General features: G+C 36.3%; 2 protein-coding genes across 2 annotated transcripts; both read right to left on the bottom strand.

Moving 5' to 3' along the window:
- Positions 1-11,687: 11,687 nt before the first annotated feature.
- On the bottom strand, positions 11,688-12,528 carry LOC113313315. Its single transcript, XM_026562072.1, has 2 exons — positions 12,236-12,528; positions 11,688-11,968 (listed from the first exon to the last, which is right to left on the bottom strand). The coding sequence occupies exons 1-2, from the start codon at positions 12,495-12,497 to the stop codon at positions 11,796-11,798; spliced, it is 435 nt and encodes a 144-aa protein (XP_026417857.1). The 5' UTR covers positions 12,498-12,528; the 3' UTR covers positions 11,688-11,795.
- Positions 12,529-12,962: 434 nt separating this feature from the next.
- LOC113313314 (kinesin-like protein KIN-5C) lies at positions 12,963-20,122 on the bottom strand. The gene is made up of 23 exons (XM_026562070.1): positions 19,861-20,122; positions 19,585-19,714; positions 18,777-18,935; positions 18,298-18,647; positions 18,057-18,195; positions 17,559-17,656; positions 17,319-17,475; positions 16,985-17,054; positions 16,826-16,902; positions 16,635-16,688; positions 16,457-16,537; positions 16,269-16,380; positions 16,105-16,191; positions 15,834-16,009; positions 15,569-15,730; positions 15,357-15,464; positions 15,037-15,195; positions 14,875-14,958; positions 14,584-14,789; positions 14,389-14,490; positions 13,973-14,082; positions 13,701-13,852; positions 12,963-13,488 (listed from the first exon to the last, which is right to left on the bottom strand). The coding sequence occupies exons 1-23, from the start codon at positions 19,917-19,919 to the stop codon at positions 13,270-13,272; spliced, it is 3,051 nt and encodes a 1,016-aa protein (XP_026417855.1). The 5' UTR covers positions 19,920-20,122; the 3' UTR covers positions 12,963-13,269.
- Positions 20,123-20,686: the final 564 nt, after the last annotated feature.

Genomic DNA, 20,686 nt, shown 5'->3' with positions numbered 1-20,686 from the left:
TGCTATGGTTTGTGCTAACTCAAAGTATATTGGCTGCTTGTGTGTTCTGTATCCAGATTCCAGTCTTTTATTAAGCAGTTGGGTTAACTCTTTTGATTAATACTGATTTTGGATATTTGTGTTCTTCCAATCTTTTGAATTTCTTTATTTGTTTTCATTGTAGTTACTGTAATTACTTTGATCTCTCTTATTTTCGTAGGTCAGTCTTTGTTAAAAGCATCTTCTCCTAATACATCTGTGACCTACCATCAGCAACACGATATCATGGACTTACTTAGGATTAGCCTGTACATGCGATCGTTGCGGATTTTTTATTTGCCTTCTGTACAAAGGTTGGCTTTTGTTTTTTTTTTCAACTTTCAAGACTCTAAACAATGGTGGCGCAAAATTTTACACTTTTAAGTGTTGATTTTGCTGCAGCCTGATACCAGTAGGCCATGAGGCCGTATATATTCTTGTTGTTATGTAAAACAGATTCTTCAGTCCATCCTGCAAGAATACTATTTGGTCATGGCATAAATTTAGTTTGTTTAGGTGGGTATTTGGAGTCGCATGTTAGAGTCATGAGTTTCATACCTCTATTCAAGGGTCTCTAAGAACTGGGATCCACTGGATTGGTAAACCCGGGGAATTTGATAGCCCCTGAAGCGACATTGGCTAATGCGCCAAGGTAGTAGTAGCCGTTGTAAAAGAAGAACCGCATAGGGTTGTCAAGGCAGGTGCCATGTTTCAAAATGGAGAATATTCAACACAAATTTGCTAAAAATTAAAATATCATGCTTGAATTGTCATATTTTTCGTTGTATTAAAGTAAAACAAGAAGAAGAAAAAAATATTGTTCTTTAACCGAAAATACTCGCTCTTGCAAATGTTCAATCTCAGTGATAATATGATTTTTGATCCAACTCAGAATTACTCCTATCAAGATTTGTTGACCAAAATCTTTTGGAGAATCCTGTCTCTATCTTGCATTGTTGTTTCTAATTCCACCTATTTGGCGTTGGATGGCTCATGACTTTGATTACTCTATCCATGAATATTCAACCCTTCAACTTGTACAACTGAACCTTTTTTTATTGTCTTCTCCACAACTGCAATAGGAACACGAGTAATACACAATAAATCTGGGTATCAAAATGATTTTTAGTTCTCATTTCCTTTTTCTTTTTTATCTTTTTCTACTTTTTTTTTTCTACTTTTTTTCTAAACTAAATATTTCCATGCACGGAGTAACATGTTGCATTCTATTGGATAGACACTCGCATTATTTACAATATATTATTTCCTATATTGAGAATATTGAGCTCTATATATACCATGAGTTGTGTAACCAATTGAATAATCTAAAGATAAGAGATTCTTTTATCTTTATCTTTGAACTTGGTATCGCAGAGCTAGGTTTCTTGAATCATGGGAAGTGATTCAGAACTACATGAGAAATATGGAAAATTAAGACATAAAGAGAAGATGGAAACATCTAACAAATCTTCCCCCATTATTGTTCAATCTGAAGGTGCGGCATTCAAGTCAGGAATTGTTCTTGATGAAACCAACTACGATTTGTGATCACAAATCATGGAGATGCATATCGTTGAGAAATAAAAAAGTTATTTTATTCTAAGCAAGATAAAAAAAACCTACTGAAAAAGATGAGGGATATGAAAAGTAGTACATATATAATTAAAAAATCAAGAGATGGTTGTTGATGTCCATGTCACCAGAAATCATGAAGAGATATATTTGATTACCTACTGCTCGAGATATTTGGGAAGCACTATCTAAAGCCTTTTATGATGGAGATGATGAACTACAGGTATATACTCAGATCAAAGAGCTTTTTCTGCAAAACAAAATGACAGAGCACTCTCTATTTATTACGGAGAGCTAACTGAAATCTTTGGAGAGTTGTGAAAAAGTGGGGGTACAACAACCACACCCAATATTTCGCTTAGCAATCTGTATGGACAAACTTCAATATACTTTCTAGAGAATCAACTAGACAGTCAGACTCAATATAGATAAAAAGTATATCAAAGAGTTTATATCTCAATCTCTCGATTTGATATATACTCAAGCAAATAGAAATCTGCGAGTCTTTATCAAATACTAGAGAGATTGAAACATAACATGACATTCGTCACTAGGTAAAGATGAATTTGGCAAAAGCGAAAGCTTACCAACACATATTTCGAGAAATAGATAGGCGAGTTACACTCGGCTCGAAATAGCAAATGTGTATAATGAAAGTCTATATATCAAAACGACTTTTGTCTCAAGATTAGGAGATAGAGTAGATAGACTTTTGAGTAACAGATAAGTTCAAGTCTCCACATACCTTTTAGTCGATGAAGATCTACCAGTTCCTTGAGTATTCCTTCGTCTTATATGATGATTGTCATGGATTCTTGAGCTCAAATACAATTTCTATCCTAGTCCGAGACCTTTAGCTATATAGGCTAGAAATCAAGACTTATAGTTTTGATCACTAACATTGACAAACATGCTTGAGATAGCAACGCATGCGGGTTCGACCGAGCAATGCTCTAACAATCTCCCCCTTTGTCAATTTTAGTGACAAAACTATTGATACATATGGAATACAAAACATAAATAAATTAACTTTTGTAGCTCCTATTCCATCTGCCTAATCTTCAACATTACTGGAAATCTTCGTAACTTCCAAGTACTCCAATGATCCCAAAGGTTGTAAGTTTAGTATCATCGTTGTTGAAAATCCGTAGCTATAACAACAAGAAGACAATAGTTCTCAATCATTGTTATACAGTGTCATAGTATCATTACACAGCGTCAAAGTCCAATTGTATCACAACTTCAACAACAATACTATGGTGATATGTATCACTCCTCCTTAGTCAATACTCCATCTCACATGGAAACCACTCCCCCTTACATAATGATCTGAAAACCATATGTATTTGTAGTGTGAACTACATATTAATTCTCCCCCTTTTTGTCAATAAAATTGGCAAAGGTACAAGAACGGGATCCTAATGAAATTTCCGAAAGAGACATTTCTTGACCAAAAGAAAGCAAAGGTATATCATCTAATTTAGATGCAATCATAAAGACGAAGCTAAATGCATTCATCAAGGAGTTTGTAAAGATACAAGATAACCCCTATAATATTCCACAACCGCACTCCCCACAAAGATTTGGCAATTAAGCACAAGTTCAAAAGAACTATCCCCCATAAAATGTCATTCCCGAAAGAACAACAAGAGAGACCTTAATTTCGAAGGAAAAGAAGGATTTCTTTGGACACAATCACACAAAGAACTCTGACAGAAAAATCAACCCTACGGAAACAAATACAGAATTGAAGTAAACACTTATTGGAGTTTCAAACTCAATTTCCCAAAAGATTGAGATAAGCATAGGGGCAAGAGTCATAGAAACAATTAATGAACCAAAAAAACACCAATAGACTGTCGTAAGTGTTGAAAGGTAGCAGTGTCTAATGGTTGGTGAGAATATCAGCCAATTGTTGTTCGGAAGGCACAAATTCCATACTTATGGTATCATTTTCATAGAGATCTCGAATAAAATGGTACCTTATATCAATTTGCTTTGTTATTGATGCTCAACGGGATTCTCAGTGATTCGAATCGCACTAGAGTTATCACAAAAGATCTTCATTGTTCCAGTATCAATTCCATAATCAGCTAGCATTTGTTTCATCCAAAGAGTTGAGTGCAACATGAGCCAGCTGCAATATATTCTGCTTCACATGTAGGCAGGGATTGTGAATTATGTTTCTTGCTATGCCAAGCCACAAGATTCAGTCCTACATAGTAGAAACCCCCGGATGTAATTTTTATGTCTTCTACACATCCTGCCCAATCAGCATCTGAATAAGCAGAAAGGTCAGTGTTAGTATCAAAAGTGTAAGACAGACCATACTCGACAGTGTGATTGACATATCGTATGATCCTCTTTGTAGCTGCAAGATGAGATTCCTTTGGATTAGCCTGAAATCTAGCACAACAACCAACACTAAAAGAAATATCAGGTCTAGTGGTTGTAAGATATAAAAGGCTACCAATAATAGATCCATACAATTTTTGATATACTTTTACTCCGTTCTCATCTCTGTGTAGTTTACCAGTAGTGGGCATAGGTGTCAGTTTTGGACTTGACTTATCTAGACCGAATCTTGTAACAAGATCCCTTGCATATTTTTCTTGAGATAAGTAGATTCCATCCTTATGTTGCTGAATCTGTAATCCTAAAAAGAACTTTAACTCACCAACATTGCTCATTTCAAACTCTTTAGCAAGTGAAACTTGAAAATCCTTTGCAAGCTTCTATGAAGTTGAACCATAGATGATATCATCTACATATACTTGATAAATGACAACATTTTTCCCACTCCATCTGGTAAATAAGGTTTTATCATCTCCACCTCTTGAAAAACCTTTTCTAATAAGAGAAGTGGTAAGTTTTTCAAACCAGGCTCTAGGTGCTTGTTTTAACCCATGTAATGCCTTTTTGAGCTTAAGAACATGATCTGGGAAATCAAGGTTTTCAAATCCTTTAGGTTGAGCAACATAGGCTTCTTCCTTTAGAATTCCTTGTAGGAACGCGAAATTTATATCCATTTGGAAAATTTTAACCTTGAGATCCCAAGCATGAGATAATAAAAGTCTAATGGACTCAAGGCGTGCCACAGGAGCAAAGGTTTCGTCAAAGTCGATACCTTCAATTTGTGAATATCCTTGAGCGACAAGTCTGGATTTATTTCTGATAATTGTGCCAAATTCATCAGACTTGTTCTTGAATATCCATTTTGTTCCAACGATATTAACATTGGGGGGATAAGGTACGAGTTCTCATATGTCTTGTCTTATAAATTGATTTAACTCTCCATGCATTGCATTCACCCAAAAGGAATCGTTAAGAGCTTCATCAATATTTATCAGTTCTACTTGTGACAGATAACAACCAAAATTGCACATGTTTTGAAGTTGCCCTCTAGTCTTAGTTGTAGAATCTCTTCCTCCAATAATACTGTTGGGATCATGATTCCTTTGAACCCAGAGGTGTCGTGGAGGGACACGTTCTTGTTCGTCAGGAGTAGCCTGATCAATGTTCTTCTCCTCGTCACTAGAAATATCAGGATCAACAACATGTGGGATAACTTCAACCGATTCTGGTATTTCTTTGACTTTCTCAATTGTCTCGGTTGGAGGCAGTTCAGCACGAGGATTATCATGATGAAAATCACTAATATCATTAATGATGGCATTAGCAGATTCCATCGTGACTTGACTTCTGAGATTAAACACTCGAAAACCACGGCTATCAGAAACATAGCCAAGAAAGATACCTTCATCACTTTTGGTATCGAATTTCCCTCTGTGTTCTCGATCTTTTAGAATGTAACATTTACTTCAGAACACTCTAAGATAGTGCAGGTTGGGTTTTCTTCCATACCACAACTCATAAGGAGTGTTTAGGGTTTTAGACCGTAAGTAAACACGGTTGATCAAATAACATGTCGTAAAAACAACTTCTCCCCAAAACCTTAGAGGTAGGTTTTTGTTATGGAGCATTACCCTGGCCATTTCCTGAATGTTCCTATTCTTTCTTTCTGCAACTCCATTAGCTTGAGGAGTAATGGGTGGTGAATATTGTTGAATAATTCCCAGTTCGTCCCAAAATTCAAACACCTTAGTGTCCTTGAATTCAGTTCCACGGTCGCTCCTAATTTTCTTTAGTTTGCGACCTTGTTCGTTCTGGATTCTTTTAACAATAATATTGAATTCATCAAGGGTTTCATTTTTATGAGACAGAAAGGCAACCCAAGTGAGTCTGGTGTAATCATCTACCATAACTAAAGCATACTTCTTACCAGCAACCGTGGGTTGTTGAATTGGTCCGAAGAGATCCATATGAATTAAATCAAGTGGAACTTTAGTGAGAATATCTCGAGATGATTTATGGTGAACTTTAGTTTGTTGACCCTTTTGACAGACACCACATACACCTTCAATCTTTGCATTGATTTTGGGAACGCCTCTAACAAGTTCTTTGTTAATGATCTTAGTTAGAAGACGATAGTTGATGTGACCAAAACGCTCATGCCAAAGATGTGTCGATTCCATCTTAGTCAAATTGCAACAATTGCTAAACTGAGTATCGAGAAGATAACAATTGTTTTTACCACGAGTTCCTTGAAAATTTACTTTTCCAGTTTTTTCTACAATTTGCATTGAAGACAACTCGATGGCCTTTGTCACAAATTTTACTAATATAAAGAAGATTTGCAGTCATATCTTTTACGTATACTACATCATGGATTTCAGGTACGTCGGGCAGTTTGATCGTCCCTTTCTTGCTAATGTAGCAACAACTCCCATCTCCGAAAGTTACTGGTCCTCCTTCATAGTCGTCAGAAGAAACAAACCATGTGAGATCACCTGTCATATGTCTGCTACATCCACTGTCAAGAAACCATTGAAAGCGTGATGTTGATTTTAAAGCAAAAGCTCCCATACTATTAGTGCTTTCATGTTTAGGGTTTCATGATAGTTTTGTACGTCCTTTTAGAGAAGCACTAAGTTGTCTAGTTTTCGTGTGAAGATTACTTGCAACTTTCAGTCTCTTTTGGAAGGACATACAAGAATGTTGAAAATGATCCGAAGAATCACAAAACAAACATGGGCCATCACTTTTGGAATCGCCAGAAAAGTTCTAAGTCATATCAGTTTTTACAACATGTGAACGTTGTTTATTACTTGACTTATGACTGTTCTTCAGAGAGAAGCAACTGGAGTTATTCAAATCCATTAAAGGAATTTTAACAGATTTCAAATCCTTAAGCATTGCAATTTCTGCTATGAGATCAGAGTTGATCCGGATTTGTTCATCCAACTTTTTCTGGAGAATAACCAGTTTATTAGAACTTTTTCTACGGTTGGTTTTTAATCCTGGTGAAGAATTTCTAGAGACTTTTCTGTCCATAGAGTCAGATCGCTACAAACACAGACTTTTGAGGTCTTGAACGTGTTTGCCTGCTCTGATACCAATTGAAAAAGTGGGGGTACAACAACCACACCCAATATTTCGCTTAGCAATCTGTATGGACAAACTCCAATATACTTTCTAGAGAATCAACTAGACAGTCAGACTCAATCTAGATAAAAAGTATATCAAAGAGTTTATATCTCAATCTCTCGATTTGATATATACTCAAGCAAATAGAAATCTGCGAGTCTTTATCAAATACTAGAGAGATAACTTGGATGGTACCAAAGACCAATATCCAAGTGTCAATCAATTTAAATCAACAACCAAAAGGTCGGATATTCTAATTGATTGAACAACGCACAACCTGTGATATTTCAATTATATAACCAAATATAATGCGGAAAAGAAATAACACAGACACCAGAATTTTGTTAATGAGGAAACCGCAAATACTGAAAAACCCTGGGACCTAGTCCAAATTGAACATACATTGTATTAAGCCGCTACAGACACTAGCCTACTCCAAACTAACTTCGGTCTGGACTGTAGTTGAACCCCAATCAATCTCACACTGATCCAAGGTACATCTATGCTCCACGTCTCTGATCCCAGCAGGATGCTACGTACTTGATTCCCTTAGCTGATCTCACCCACAACTAAGAGTTTCTACGACCCAAAGTCGAAGACTTTAATAAACAAATCTGTATCACACAGAAAAGTCTACGGTAATAGATAAATCCTTCTCCCACAAATATACCTACGAGTTTTGTTCCGTCTTTTGATAAATCAAGGTGAACATGAACCAATTGATAAACCAGACTTATATTCCGGAAGAACAGCCTAGTATTATCAATCACCTCACAATAATCCTAATGGACGCAGCGAAAAAAGATATTGTGGAATCACAAACGATGAGACGAAGTGTTTGTGATTACTTTTCTATCTTTCCTATCGGAGATATAAATCTCGAGCCAATTATTACAATTGTACTCGTAACGATAGAAGATGCAAGATCAGATCACACAACTACAAGAAAAGTAGTATCGGTCTGGCTTCACAATCCCAATGAAGTCTTTTAAGTCGTTAACCTGGTTTTAGAAGAAGAAACCAAAGGTTAAAGGAGAATCGACTCTATCCATGCAACTAGTATCACACGTAAAGTGTGGGGATTATGTTTCCCAGTTGCTAGAGTTCTCCTTTATATAGTCTTTCAAATCAGGGTTTGCAATCAATGTTAGCTTGGTAACAAAGCATTCAATATTCACCGTTAGATGAAAACCTGATTAGATTCAAGCTAATATTTCTCAACCGTTGGATCGAAAACTTAGCTTGTTACATACAAATGAAATGTCCAATTTTGGGTTTATGTAGTCGTTCCCAAACATTAACATTTTTTGGTTCAACAATAGTTAACCAAATGGTTACCCAGATGATCACTTTCATATCCACCATATTCTTCTTCACCATAACTAGTTCAAATGACTCAAATTAACTAGTTAGAGAGTTGTTCAATTGCTTAGATCTTATGTAACTACACAAGACATAATTGAAGCAAAAACGGTTTGATTCACTCGAATCGGTTCATGAACTTTATAGACACGGTTTGCAAAAGCATTCCTTAGTTTATATAAACATGAGTTCAAGAACAACCGATTTTAGATATAACCTGCTCAAGTTCGCGGACTGGGTTCGCGGACTTAAGCTCACGGAAGGAGTTCACAAACTCCAGCAGAAATTCTCGGGTCGAGAAATTCCCCCAGTTTGCGGACTTGGCTCACGCCACATTCCATTTCTCTTGATCAAAAAAGTTCGCAAACTTTGGTTCAAGGAATAAGGACTTATACATATATGTGTTTCCACAACAATGCTTATATCCTACCAATGGTTATGTAATCTAAACTCTTCAATCATTAAAACATTCTCAAAGGACGTTATATAGCCGTTATTCACAGACCATTTTTCGTCAGAGCAATTTTCAAAGTGATTGAAACATAACATGACATTCATCACTAGGTAAAGATGAATTTGGCAAAAGCGAAAGCTTACCAACACATATTTCGAGAAATAGATAGGCGAGTTACACTCGGCTCGAAATAGCAAATGTGTATAATGAAAGTCTATATATCAAAACGACTTTTGTCTCAAGAGTAGGAGATAGAGTAGATAGACTTTTGAGTGACAGATAAGTTCAAGTCTCCACATACCTTTTAGTCGATGAAGATCCACCAGTTCCTTGAGTAGTCCTTCGTCTTGTATGATGATTGCCATGGAGTCTTGAGCTCAACTACACTTTCTATCCTAGTCTGAGACCTTTATCTAGATAGGCTAGAAATCAAGACTTATAGTTTTGATCACTAACATTGACAAACATGCTTGAGATAGCAACGCATGCGAGTTCGACCGAGCAATGCTCTAACAAGTTGGATCATCGTGATAAAGTGGTTATGGAGAATACAAATGATACTGAAACCTATCGAAAATCAATTCAATGGCTAAGGATGCATATCTTTCTTGCTGGGTTAGATGAAAGTTTTTAGCAGACCTGTGGTGAAATCTTCATAAATGATCATATTCATGAATTGGAATTATGTTACGCGCTTGTTCATCGTGAATCTGTTCGACGTACAACGATGGTTAAAGAATCAGAAGAAATTGAACCTTCTGATATGGTAACTCGGAACTGGTACAATCAAAAGGCATCCTTTTAGAGACATTCAAATGAGGTGGACAAGTCTACAGTCAAGTGTACCCACTGTAATCAAACTGGACATACAAAAAATATTTGTTTTGATCTTGTTGGATATCCAGAATAGTGGGATCAACATATCGAGAGGAAGAAGGAGTCAAAGAGGAGTTCTAATGTTGCTTCGGCTTCAACAAAGAAAGAAAAGAATTTTATGGTAACATCTGCATCAGTTGCAAGAGCAGGTAATTATGGTAAGGTTTTAAATATCTCTTCACTTGTTTCGAATAATTCATGGATAGTTGATTCAGGTGTTATAGACCATATGAATTTGATTCCAGACAAATTTCATCAATTAAACCATTCTTACAAAAAACAGTCTCCACTGCAAATGGCTCACAAGCTCCAATTACTGGCGAAGGATCAGTATCCCTCACTGAAACTTTGAATTTCGATTTTGTCTTGGTACTTCCCACCTTAGATAGTAATTTGTTATCAGTTTCCCAAATAACTAATACTTTACATTGTTTGGTAATTTTTTGGCCCGACTCTTGTGTATTTAAGGACATCAAAAGGAGGAAAACGATGAGTTATGGTGTTAAGCGTGGGAAGCTATATTACTTGGATCTGGTGTAGAGTAGTTCTGATAAGCTGCGTCAAGCTCTACTTGCTGATGGAGATCGACATTGGTTAGCCGAAAGGAAAAACAACTCTTCTGGTGTTCTAATATTCTCTTTGGATATCAGCAACTAGATATTCAAAGAAATGGAACTACCGGAAGAACGATTACGTGACGACTGTTTGTTTTATAGTTTGGGTGTTTTGGAAGGATACATTTGTTTACTCGAAGACCTTGATGATCATGTTAAAATATGGGTGATGCAAAAGTATGGAGTTCAAGAATCTTGGACTACACATTACGTTGTGAATAAAAGAATTATAGGTGGAAATTTCCAAGGGATCATGTGGTCTTTTAAGAGTGGTGAGATTTCCAAATGGGTCATTTGTCCAAATATTTTTAAATCACGGTTCAAATGGACGAGTTAAAAATAGTTTGGGTGAAATGGCCAAAAAAAAAATAGTAAGGATGAAACTGGTTTCATCTTAGCTTAAATTTAAAAAATAGCAAGGATGAAACTGGATACATCCTGTGTAAATTAAAAATAAGAAAAAATATTTGAAAATGGGCACGATGAAACTGGTTACATCCTGCCTATTTTTACATTTTTGTCCATTTAAATAGTATCAAAATCTAACTGTCCATTTCACCCAGGACTTGTTGATTTTGGTCTTTTTAACCAATTTTGTGATTCTATTAATAGGTAGTGATGGTGTGGGTGTATATGACCCTGGATGTGGAAGTCTTAGAGAGCCAAACATTTCTAGCTTGATCGTTCTCCCGAAAAGAGCTTTATTTTGAGAGCTTAGTTTCACTTAAGTCTAAGACTTACGTAGGGGAATAAGAAGAAATAGAAAAACCTATCAAGAAGAAGATGATATATTGGAATAACGAAGAATAAGGTGTAAGATATTTTCTGTGCACGTACTATGTTTTGTGCTTACTTAAAAACATGTTGGCTGCTTATGAGTTTTGTATCACTACTAATACATGTGCTCTTTCAATCTTTTGGATTTCTGTATTTGTTTTCAATCTTTTGAATTTCAGTCCATGTCTGCAGGAATCGTGACATAAATTTAGTTCTTTTAGGTGGGTATTTGGAGTCGCATTCTAGAGTCTTTACTTTGATACCTCTATTCAAGGGTATGTAAGAACCGGTCCCGACTGGCCTAATCATGCATCTTCTTTCTTTTTTTTTGGATTGGAAGATCCTAAATTCCTAATCACGCGTCTGTTTCTAGCACTTGAAATACAACGGAGAAGAGAAGAATTACATAGTACCTCGTCAACTGTCAAGGCAAGTGCCATGTTTCAAAATGGAGAATATGGGTTAAAAATTTGCTTAGAATCAAAATATCATGTTTCAATTATCGTACTTTTCGTTATGATATATTAAAGTAAAACAAAAGGTAAAATTCAATTCTGTAGATAAAAGAAAATACTATTCACTATTGCAAATTTTGAGTCTCAGCGATAATGCGATTTTGATCCAACACACAAATATCAAGATTTGTTGACCACAATCTTTTGAAGAATCCTGTCTCTATCTTGCTTTGCTGCTGCTTCCAACTCCACCAATTTCGTGTTGGATGGCATATGACTTTGATTACTCTGTCCATGATTATTCAGCCCTTCAACTTGTACCACTGAACCTTCTTTGCTTGTCATGTCTACAACTGTAATAGAAAACACAAGCAATACAAAATAAATTCGGGTACCAAAACTCCTACAGTCCTACTATCTTTTCTTTTCCTTATTTGATGGGCTTTTGTGCTTTCTACATTAAATATTTCCTTGCACCCAACAAGATCCTACCGGTATCACTAGACGCTCGCAATGATTCTCGGAGCATTTAACCCATGAAGCTTCTAAGTAACTAGTTTTATATTTGCACAAAATCTCAGGCATTGAAAATGGCATAAATTAATAAGATAATGATTTACCTGGATGGGAAAAGATCCAAAGAATGAAAGCACATAGAACAAGGATTACGGGAATAAGATGAACCACATTTTCTCCTGGCTTAACATGACTATCTTTCTTACTAGTAGCACCAACATCAGAACCTAACAGATTATATATCGGAATTTTATCAATATCTGCAGCAGCTGTTTTTATCATCATCCCAGGAGAACCCTTTGTTCCGGGCGATAAATTGATTAAGAACTCCTCTGAAGCTCTACTCGTGCTCGCCGATCTATGCATCTTAATCTATATATATATATATATATATAAGAATTGAACTCCAAACAAACAAATGACAAGAGAGGAAATGAATTTTGATTTTATAAGGAGAAGGAGAAAGAGTGCAAGTGTGAAAGATGAAGACGGAGAGGTGCTAACGTAACTTAACACCTTTTGCTTTCAGAAGTCAAAAGGATTTTTTTTGGTGTGAGAATGAAGGGGAGTGCGTTATTAGCTAATCTTATGAAGAAGCAGGATTCACGGAATTGAAGAGCTTTGGAGTTTGCAACTTTTTTTTTGATCAAAGATGGGCTGTGCACATGATACTACTAGAACTATGCTAGGGTTTCTGTGCAGGGGTTGAACCTTTTTTGAACTAAGTCATAAAGATTAGAGAGATTCGCGCTGGGCAATTAATTCCGAGCAACAGAATGGGGATTCGTCTTGCAAATTTATCAACAAGCTCAATTATCAGTCGAAGGCACATAATCAAAAAGGAAACTTATCAGAGGAAGCTCTTTTTTACAGTTACAACAATGGAAATGCAAAAGCAAAAAAAGAAACTGGTGAAATCCCAAGGTGGGATTTGTTATTTCTCGCTTAACTCATATATATTGTGGACCTAGATCAACTCAGACAAAACATACGCTCCTGATTTCTTTTTCTTTCCATTTTTTTTTTTTACTAACTGATTCAAAACAAAATACAATACTAATAATAACAAAAGCTTGCTTACAGGAGAACATACAAATGGGGGACCAAGATCACCACACCAGCTGGAGATGTGTTAAGATCAGTTTAATTGAGTGAGAGGTGACCGTGGCATTATTTGATCAGCAGAAGAGAGTTTTTGTTCAGTTGATGGTGATGATGACAAAGCTTCGTACGGATGCTTTTCCCTGTAATCTTCAACCAGAGATTCCATTGGCATCGCCCTTAGTTCCTCAATCTTGACCTTGCTTGGTACTTCAACTTCGGATTTAGTTGGAGTTGTCCCGCTTGGTTCATAATCCTGCGCAAATGTTTAGAGATCAAAACCCATGTCACATTCACCAGAATTCTTCAAAAGAAAAAAGACTGACGGTTATGTGCTCTTTTGAAGGAAGTGTAAAATTAGTACACGGCAGCGTAACAAGAAACATAATGACACTTTGTAGTGGTTACGGTTGATTATATGAAGTTCGCAAAAAATCATATAGGTGTACAATGAGACGACTGTCTTACCAGGTACTGATGCTGAAAAGTATTCTGAGCTTGTCCGTCAATCTCTGTAGCCTTGCCTGAATGATCACTTCTGAACTTCTGGAGAGTATCAGCTGAGGAATCAACAACTGCCCTGATTCCGGCAATCGACTGTTTCTCTTGACCTGACATGCCTGTGGAAATTTTCGAAGTTTAGATGACCAATGCCGCAATTTGTAAACCATGATTGAAGACTATAAAATCATACTAATATTCTACCAAATTAAGAAAATGCACGTAGTTAAAGGTCTCACTTTCAAAATGCCGAAGAATATCTTCACTGTTCTGTTTAACAACTTCTTCTGCCGCAGTTCGTGCAGAATCAATCTCAACAGCATGTTGATTATTACTCTCAGCGGCATTTCTGCAGAAAAAGGAAAATAGTAAACTAAAGCAATGCTAATTGAACTGGATTTGCTGATAGACAACAACAATGTCTACAAATCATTTTTTCTTAAATGTGCCGACTAATTTCTTACAAGATCGAGTGTTTTGAAAAAGAAGTAAATGGAAGTAATTGACTGTTTGTGTTTTTCTCAATATATGAGCGTGGATAGAAAACAGCTGTGCGGTTCAGCTGAGACGGAGGACATGTTAATAATCATCCTCAAATCATGAGCTTAGATAGGAATGAGACATAGTAAACATCAAGATCATGAATCCAACTGACCTGATATATAACTCAACTGCTGAAACATGTTTACCGCCCATCTCGTTCACAGAATCAAGCATCTGCTTCTGGTGCTTAGAAGCAGCTTCGACAGTGCTAGTACTGAAACAGTTCGAAAAAAGAAGAGATCATGTTATTAACAATGCAAGAAAAAGAAAGAACAGCCAGCCCATAACAATAATATAGGTCACAAACCTTTGTTGATGGAGTAACTCCATGCGACAATGTTTTGCAGCAGTAAAATCAGCACCATCCTTGGCATCATTCTCTGCTTGCTTGGAGAACTCCTCCCATTTTCTTTTGGCATCCTTGGTGATTCCCGCCATTGACGAGGTGTATTCGTCCACATATGCCTTATTTTCAACAGTACTACCTCTCAAACCAACAAGTCTCCCATCAACCTACAATATCGACTTTGCAATTTCACCAACCATACAAACCAAGAGAAGGAAAGCTTATAGTAAAACAAAGAGAATTAAAACATACAAGCTCCTTTTGACGGCGTATGTGTTCCGAAACTAAGCTGGTCATATCAGCCACAAGCTTCTGGGCTTCCAACTTCGATTGTTCCTGCACTTAATAAAAGGAAAAGATCAGACAAGTCAAATAAATAATAAGTCTCTGAATTAAATAATCTGCCAAGGATACCTCATAAACTTTCTGAAATTCCGCTATGCTGTTCTCTTGAAGATTATGAAATTGTTTCTCATGGGTTTCTAGCCTGTGTGATTCTTCTCCAAGCTTATTGAGAAGCCCAAGAATAAAAGTTGATGTCTCATTTGTTCGGTCAATGCTGGCATGGAATCTCTATAACACATCAACAAAAATTCAAATATCAGATAAACACCCTAAATAGGAACAGAATATTTCGGTTATTCTCAGTGCACAAGCATTTACTGGTATATTCTAGTTCAACCAAATACTGCAAATTGTAAGAAAAAAAAATGCATACTAAAGGCAACACAGACCTCGCGCAATTCCTTCGCAAAAAGAGCCATCTCTCCCTGGTGACTTGAAATAACACTTTGAAGATCACCAAATATAGAATTTGCTTCTTTTGATTCTGCACTAAGAAACTTATTCACGCAAAAACAAAAAGTATAAGAGAGCCGAATTTGATACTCATGGAATAATGAAAAACCAGAAATCATCTATAGGTTCGCTAACAATTATTACGTACTTGTTTTATGGAACTGGCATTGGCGGATGCCAAGGAAGTAATCTCCTCCAAACCAGCATTACTACCAGCCACATGCAAGCGTACCACATTTTGTACAGCTTCTACATGAGAAATGTAAGTAGCCCTTGAAGTCGAAACTTTCTCCCTTAGAGCTGATACGGACTATTAAAAAGAACTCTATTAAACAAGGTTCCACATGATACTTCTTCCCAAAAAAAAAGAAAATAACATGAAGATGTGATCTGTGTTTAAGTGAATAAAATACCTTCTCATGGAAATCCAAGAACGTAGTGCATAGTCTCTCAACACATTGAAGATGTTCATCTTGTTGAGACATAGACGTAGTGACTGTGTTACAAAGCGCACCAAGCTTTGATGTAAGATCCGCCTGAAAGTTGTTGACCACTAGCCTGTTTTTAGCATTTAGCTTGTCTTCTCTAACTGCACAGCATCACAGGGAAATAAATTAAAACTGTCAATTGATTTAAAACAAAGGGGTACTGGGTTAAGTTTCATGCTGATAAATAGAGCGATACCTATTTTTGATAATAACAAGGCATTATCCTTGAGTGATTTTTCCAAGTCTGCCCGCAGAAGACATGCCTGATGAGTCAAAGCATTTTCTGTTGCACAGGTTCAAAACATTGAGAATGCCATTACATGTCAATCCATCATCAAAAATGTAAAAACTTTTACACACCTGATTTTCTCTGTTCAGCTATAATGTAATCTCTTTCCTTCAAAGCATACTGAGATTTCTTCAGTTCTTCCTTCGTATTAACCAGTAAATTGCTGGTTTCGTCCAAATTTTTCTGTAGATCTTGCTAAAGTTAATGACATGTCTCTATGTTCTAACAGCACAGAAAGTAACGAATCAAAAAGAATTACCTCTGAAACTTCAAGTTTACAGCTTAGATCAGAAGACTGCTGGACCTGACCATCATATTTCTCTTGCAACTCTTCCATTTGCTGTAGATGAAACATCAAACCCCTAGTTATGGGACTGTCATGGGATAACTAGTTACAGCTTTGCCCCATATAAATACCATTTAAAACTTAAACTCACTTTCTGATGTGTTTCAAGTGTGATTCCCATCTGCTCAATCTGATCAGCCATTGCCTTTAACAAACAAAAATTAAAAAAAAAAAATGTTTCAGTTACAAAGGTAATGGGCATATGATGCTTAGCTTAAAATGAAAAGACAGAGGAGTAGAAGCAACACATGCAGACAATAACACCATGGAACAGCAAATTACCTTCCTTTCGCTCTCCTCTTTGTAGTAACGGTCCTTTGGGACGTAAACTCCATTCTTCTCACGTGCAGCATATACCTCTTTCAAAAGCAAGTATATGTTTCTCAGCAAACAGCATTGTAAACATTTTCTGAAACCACTAAAAAAGAAAAGCTTGCTTACCTGCTTTAAGTCGATCAATTTCTCCATAGAGGTCCTTGATAAGGGTTTGTTTAGTCATCTTTTGGTTGACCTAGAACCAACAGAAGGATGAGAAAACAAGAACATAACAAATAAGTGCTGAGCCAAATCATTTTCTCAAAGGATGTTTTAGTGCATGAAAGTGCTTGAAACAAAGGCATCTTAGATCGGGAGATTCAGCCAACTATTAAATACATCGACGATGAGAAGCTTATATTATGAGAAAAAAACAAGTACTGAAATGCTGAAGTGGAATGACCAAAACTCACACCAATTTAGGTAAGGGAAATAGTAACTAAGTATAGGAACAACAAACCTCTGGCTTATTTCTGATATTCTTTGCCCTATGAGCATAATCCAAAGTACTTAAGGTTTCTTCAAGGCAGTGAACAGCTGGAGACACTGTAGCTATGATGCATGTTTTGGTTCTTCCACCCAATGAATCTCTGAGTAACCGAGTAAGCTTGCTATCTCTGAATAACAAGATTATCATGAGAACAAAGGGAAAGAATATCAAATAGTTAAAATTAGTATGTAAAGAATACAGATTTAAGACCTGTAGGGAACATGTCCGAGATGTTCTACTAACGCACTTATGACACGGCCCAAAGTAAGTAGACTTTTGTTAATCTCACCGGCTTCTCTTGCACGACCCTAATAATAAGAACCAAATGAACTGCATGTAAGAGTACGAAACATTTTGAAGTGATAACAAGTATATCGAAAGAATGATAGTCCAAGAATATATCTTGATCAATCATATTATTATGTATCAAAATTCATTATGGAAGAACACTAATACACAGCTAATTAAATATACTTTTAACCAAAAGCTATCATAAGTAGATAGATGTTCCAATGACCATACTTCATTCTTACTAGTTAAAAAAATACATTCAGATTAATCTAAATTCTAGGCCAACTAAACACAAAAATTGTGAGGCGGCATCAAATATTAGTAATCTGCTTGATTCAGGTCTCCCCAAAACTTCTTGATATAACAACAAAATAAATGGTGTAAGTAACGTATGCTAGTGGGTTACACACAAAGTACCTCTCTCGCACCAGATCGTGAAATGTTCTCTGACCCGGCTAAATCTACCAAATTAAGCTTCCCACATTTGATAAGCTCTTCACCTTCTGGAGTAGACTCTTTTATGTGAATTGTAATGGAGAATAACGAATGGGATCGGCTGAATGCATGACAACACAAACCACAGTACAATAAAATGAATCAGAAACACGCAGACAGTTGGAGTTAATGCAATTCATGGGCATAATGGATGAGGCATGACCTAGATTGTTTGTTTAACAAAGTCTCTGCAGTTCTACGTTTTGCCGACCCCCTCTCGAGCAAAGTAAATATCTCATTTGCACTTGTTACTATTTCCTCCTCCAGGCCTCGTACAAGAACACCACCTTTTCCATCCTCCATTAAAGCCAATTGCTTTTTCTGCTTCTCCTCCAAAGTAACTTTCGTCAATTCTTCCGGAGTAAGTAAATCTGTGATTTCTTCATTATACAACTCCAAAAAAGTGACTTTAACGCTGTACTCCGCATTTTGGCCCTCTAAGGTGTCAAATATTTGTTTGACGGCTCTAGGAATGACACCTGCTTCAGAAGGCAACTGTCCCTTTGGCCCACTCTACAGTCACAAACAAAACCAAAGCCCAAAAAATGGAGGTAAGGTCAAAGTAGAGAATCCACGTATCAAAGAGAGCAGGAGAAGAACTGAGGTTATGTCCTAAATAATTTAAAATGGAAACAATATTACCTTGGATTTTCTACATTCACCTTCCATCGTGAATGTTTTTCCTGTACCAGTTTGCCCATATGCAAATATTGTGCAATTGAATCCTTCCAGTACTTCATTTACGATAGGAACAACAGCTTGATCATACAACTCCCTTTGCTGCGCCGTAGGACCAAAAACCTACATAGACCATATATTAGTTCCTCTGAAAATCCAGGCTGATTCTAATGCAATTTGAAGTTTCGAAAGACTAACAAAAAGAAATCCATTTCATTCTTTAACCAACACTAGTGAACAACATGTATGGAACCATTAATCACCATCTCAATAATACAGATTCACTTGCTTTTTGCCATCTAAAAACAACCGGCTTCGACTAAGAGAAATGAAAACAACTAACACCATGCATCTCAAAAGCATCACTTAAAATGGTACTATACATCATTTCTCTGTCTCTCCCTCGCTCCCTCTCCTCTCATGGCAAAAACAGACAACTTGAGAAACATGGAAGCTACTATGTAACTATAATGACACAGAGGCAGTATAACTGATCTTTGTACCTCTATTAGATTACACTAAAACTGATCAACAAGAAACAAATGCTGTTCACTAAATATGTTACTATCCAGATGACATTAGCAATACATCAAGTAATACTGCTTATACTGATAAGTGATCCAATCGAATTTCAATTCTAACAATCTATCTTCAGCAATTCCACTAGCTACAAGTTATCAATTAAAAGAATTAACTTCCCATCTTCGTCAAATAAACACTAAACGTTAATTAATTACATGAATCTCAAACATCAACAGTAAAAAGTGAGTACCTTATCAAAAGTAAAAACCCTATCAATCTGTTTCCCAGCAATATTTTGAGAAACAGAAACTTCTCTCATATGCTCATTGCATGTCACAACTTGCGGTGCATTATTCCGTAATTCATCATCACTAAACGGCCTGAAACAAATACAGATCTACTATTTCAAAAATCCATTCAAAACCCTAAAATTCAAATATTCCCAAAATAAAAATTGAAAAATTGAAAACTAAAAAGATTCCAAAATCAAAACCCTAAACCTGATTAGAGTGAACAATTTTTATACCTGCAACGAAGAAGAACTTGAACATTTACTCCTTTCTCCTTCTCATGGCGAGCCGACATTTTTCTCTATCAAACTCAAAACTTTCTTTCGAGCGAGCATACACTGATTTCGAAGGAAGAATTGAGAATCGAAGATGCGATAGTTTAGACTTTAGTTCAACTTGAAACCCTAGAAATGACTGTTAACTCTCTCAGATTTGGGCGTTCTGACGAGAGAGAGAGCGGGATGAAGTGTGATTTTCAAAAAGTTTGAAATTGGATTTGTTTTTGAAAAGGGTATCGAAGGGACTCTATTATTGATCTAACGGTTTACATTCTGAAAATGGAAAAGATAATGTATTAAAAAGGTTTAATGGGCTTGATGGGTCGCAACTCATCGGAACCGCCCATTGTTTTGTACCTGGTTACTTAAATTTTAACCAGAATGATGAATCAAATTTTTTTCTCTTTCTTTATGATTTTTTTTTCTCTTTCTTTATAAGAGCAAAGTCTATGGAGCGAGGATTCTCATTCAATATGAATGAGTTTCACTAGATTTGATCAAATTAGGTGCAGCTATGGAGTGAGAGCACTCACTCATTCGTCAAAAATCACTCACACACTCATTAAGACGAATGAGTGGTCGAAAGTCTTCACTAAACGGCTGAATGTCGTATGTTTGGGAAAAAAAAACCTTGAGCGGCTAAGGATTTGCCTCTCAAGCATTTTTTTAGCTTTTCTATTTATTTAAAACTCTAAAAAACGGGTCACACATTAGTTTTATTATTAAAAAACTCTAAATATATCCAAAACCGCTAAAGATAAGCCGTCTAGGTAATTTTTTTCTT

This window comes from Papaver somniferum, chromosome 9 (assembly GCF_003573695.1).
Source record: "Papaver somniferum cultivar HN1 chromosome 9, ASM357369v1, whole genome shotgun sequence".
Lineage (NCBI taxonomy): Eukaryota > Viridiplantae > Streptophyta > Magnoliopsida > Ranunculales > Papaveraceae > Papaver > Papaver somniferum.
The sequence above is the reverse complement of the archived record's forward strand: the minus strand, read 5'-3'. Positions and strand labels throughout refer to the sequence as shown.

Excerpts from the sequence above, each read along its gene's own strand:
- LOC113313315 (XM_026562072.1), bottom strand. The coding sequence starts at position 12,497 with ATGCATAGATCGGCGAGCACGAGTAGAGCTTCAGAGGAGTTCTTAATC. Across the intron at positions 11,969-12,235 it reads TTGGATCTTTTCCCATCCAG|TTGTAGACATGACAAGCAAA; the intron begins GTAAATCATTAT and ends TTTCTATTACAG.
- LOC113313314 (XM_026562070.1), bottom strand. The coding sequence starts at position 19,919 with ATGTCGGCTCGCCATGAGAAGGAGAAAGGAGTAAATGTTCAAGTTCTT. Across the intron at positions 18,936-19,584 it reads GGGTTTTTACTTTTGATAAG|GTTTTTGGTCCTACGGCGCA; the intron begins GTACTCACTTTT and ends TGGTCTATGTAG. Across the intron at positions 16,381-16,456 it reads GTAAACTTGAAGTTTCAGAG|AAAAATTTGGACGAAACCAG; the intron begins GTAATTCTTTTT and ends CAAGATCTACAG.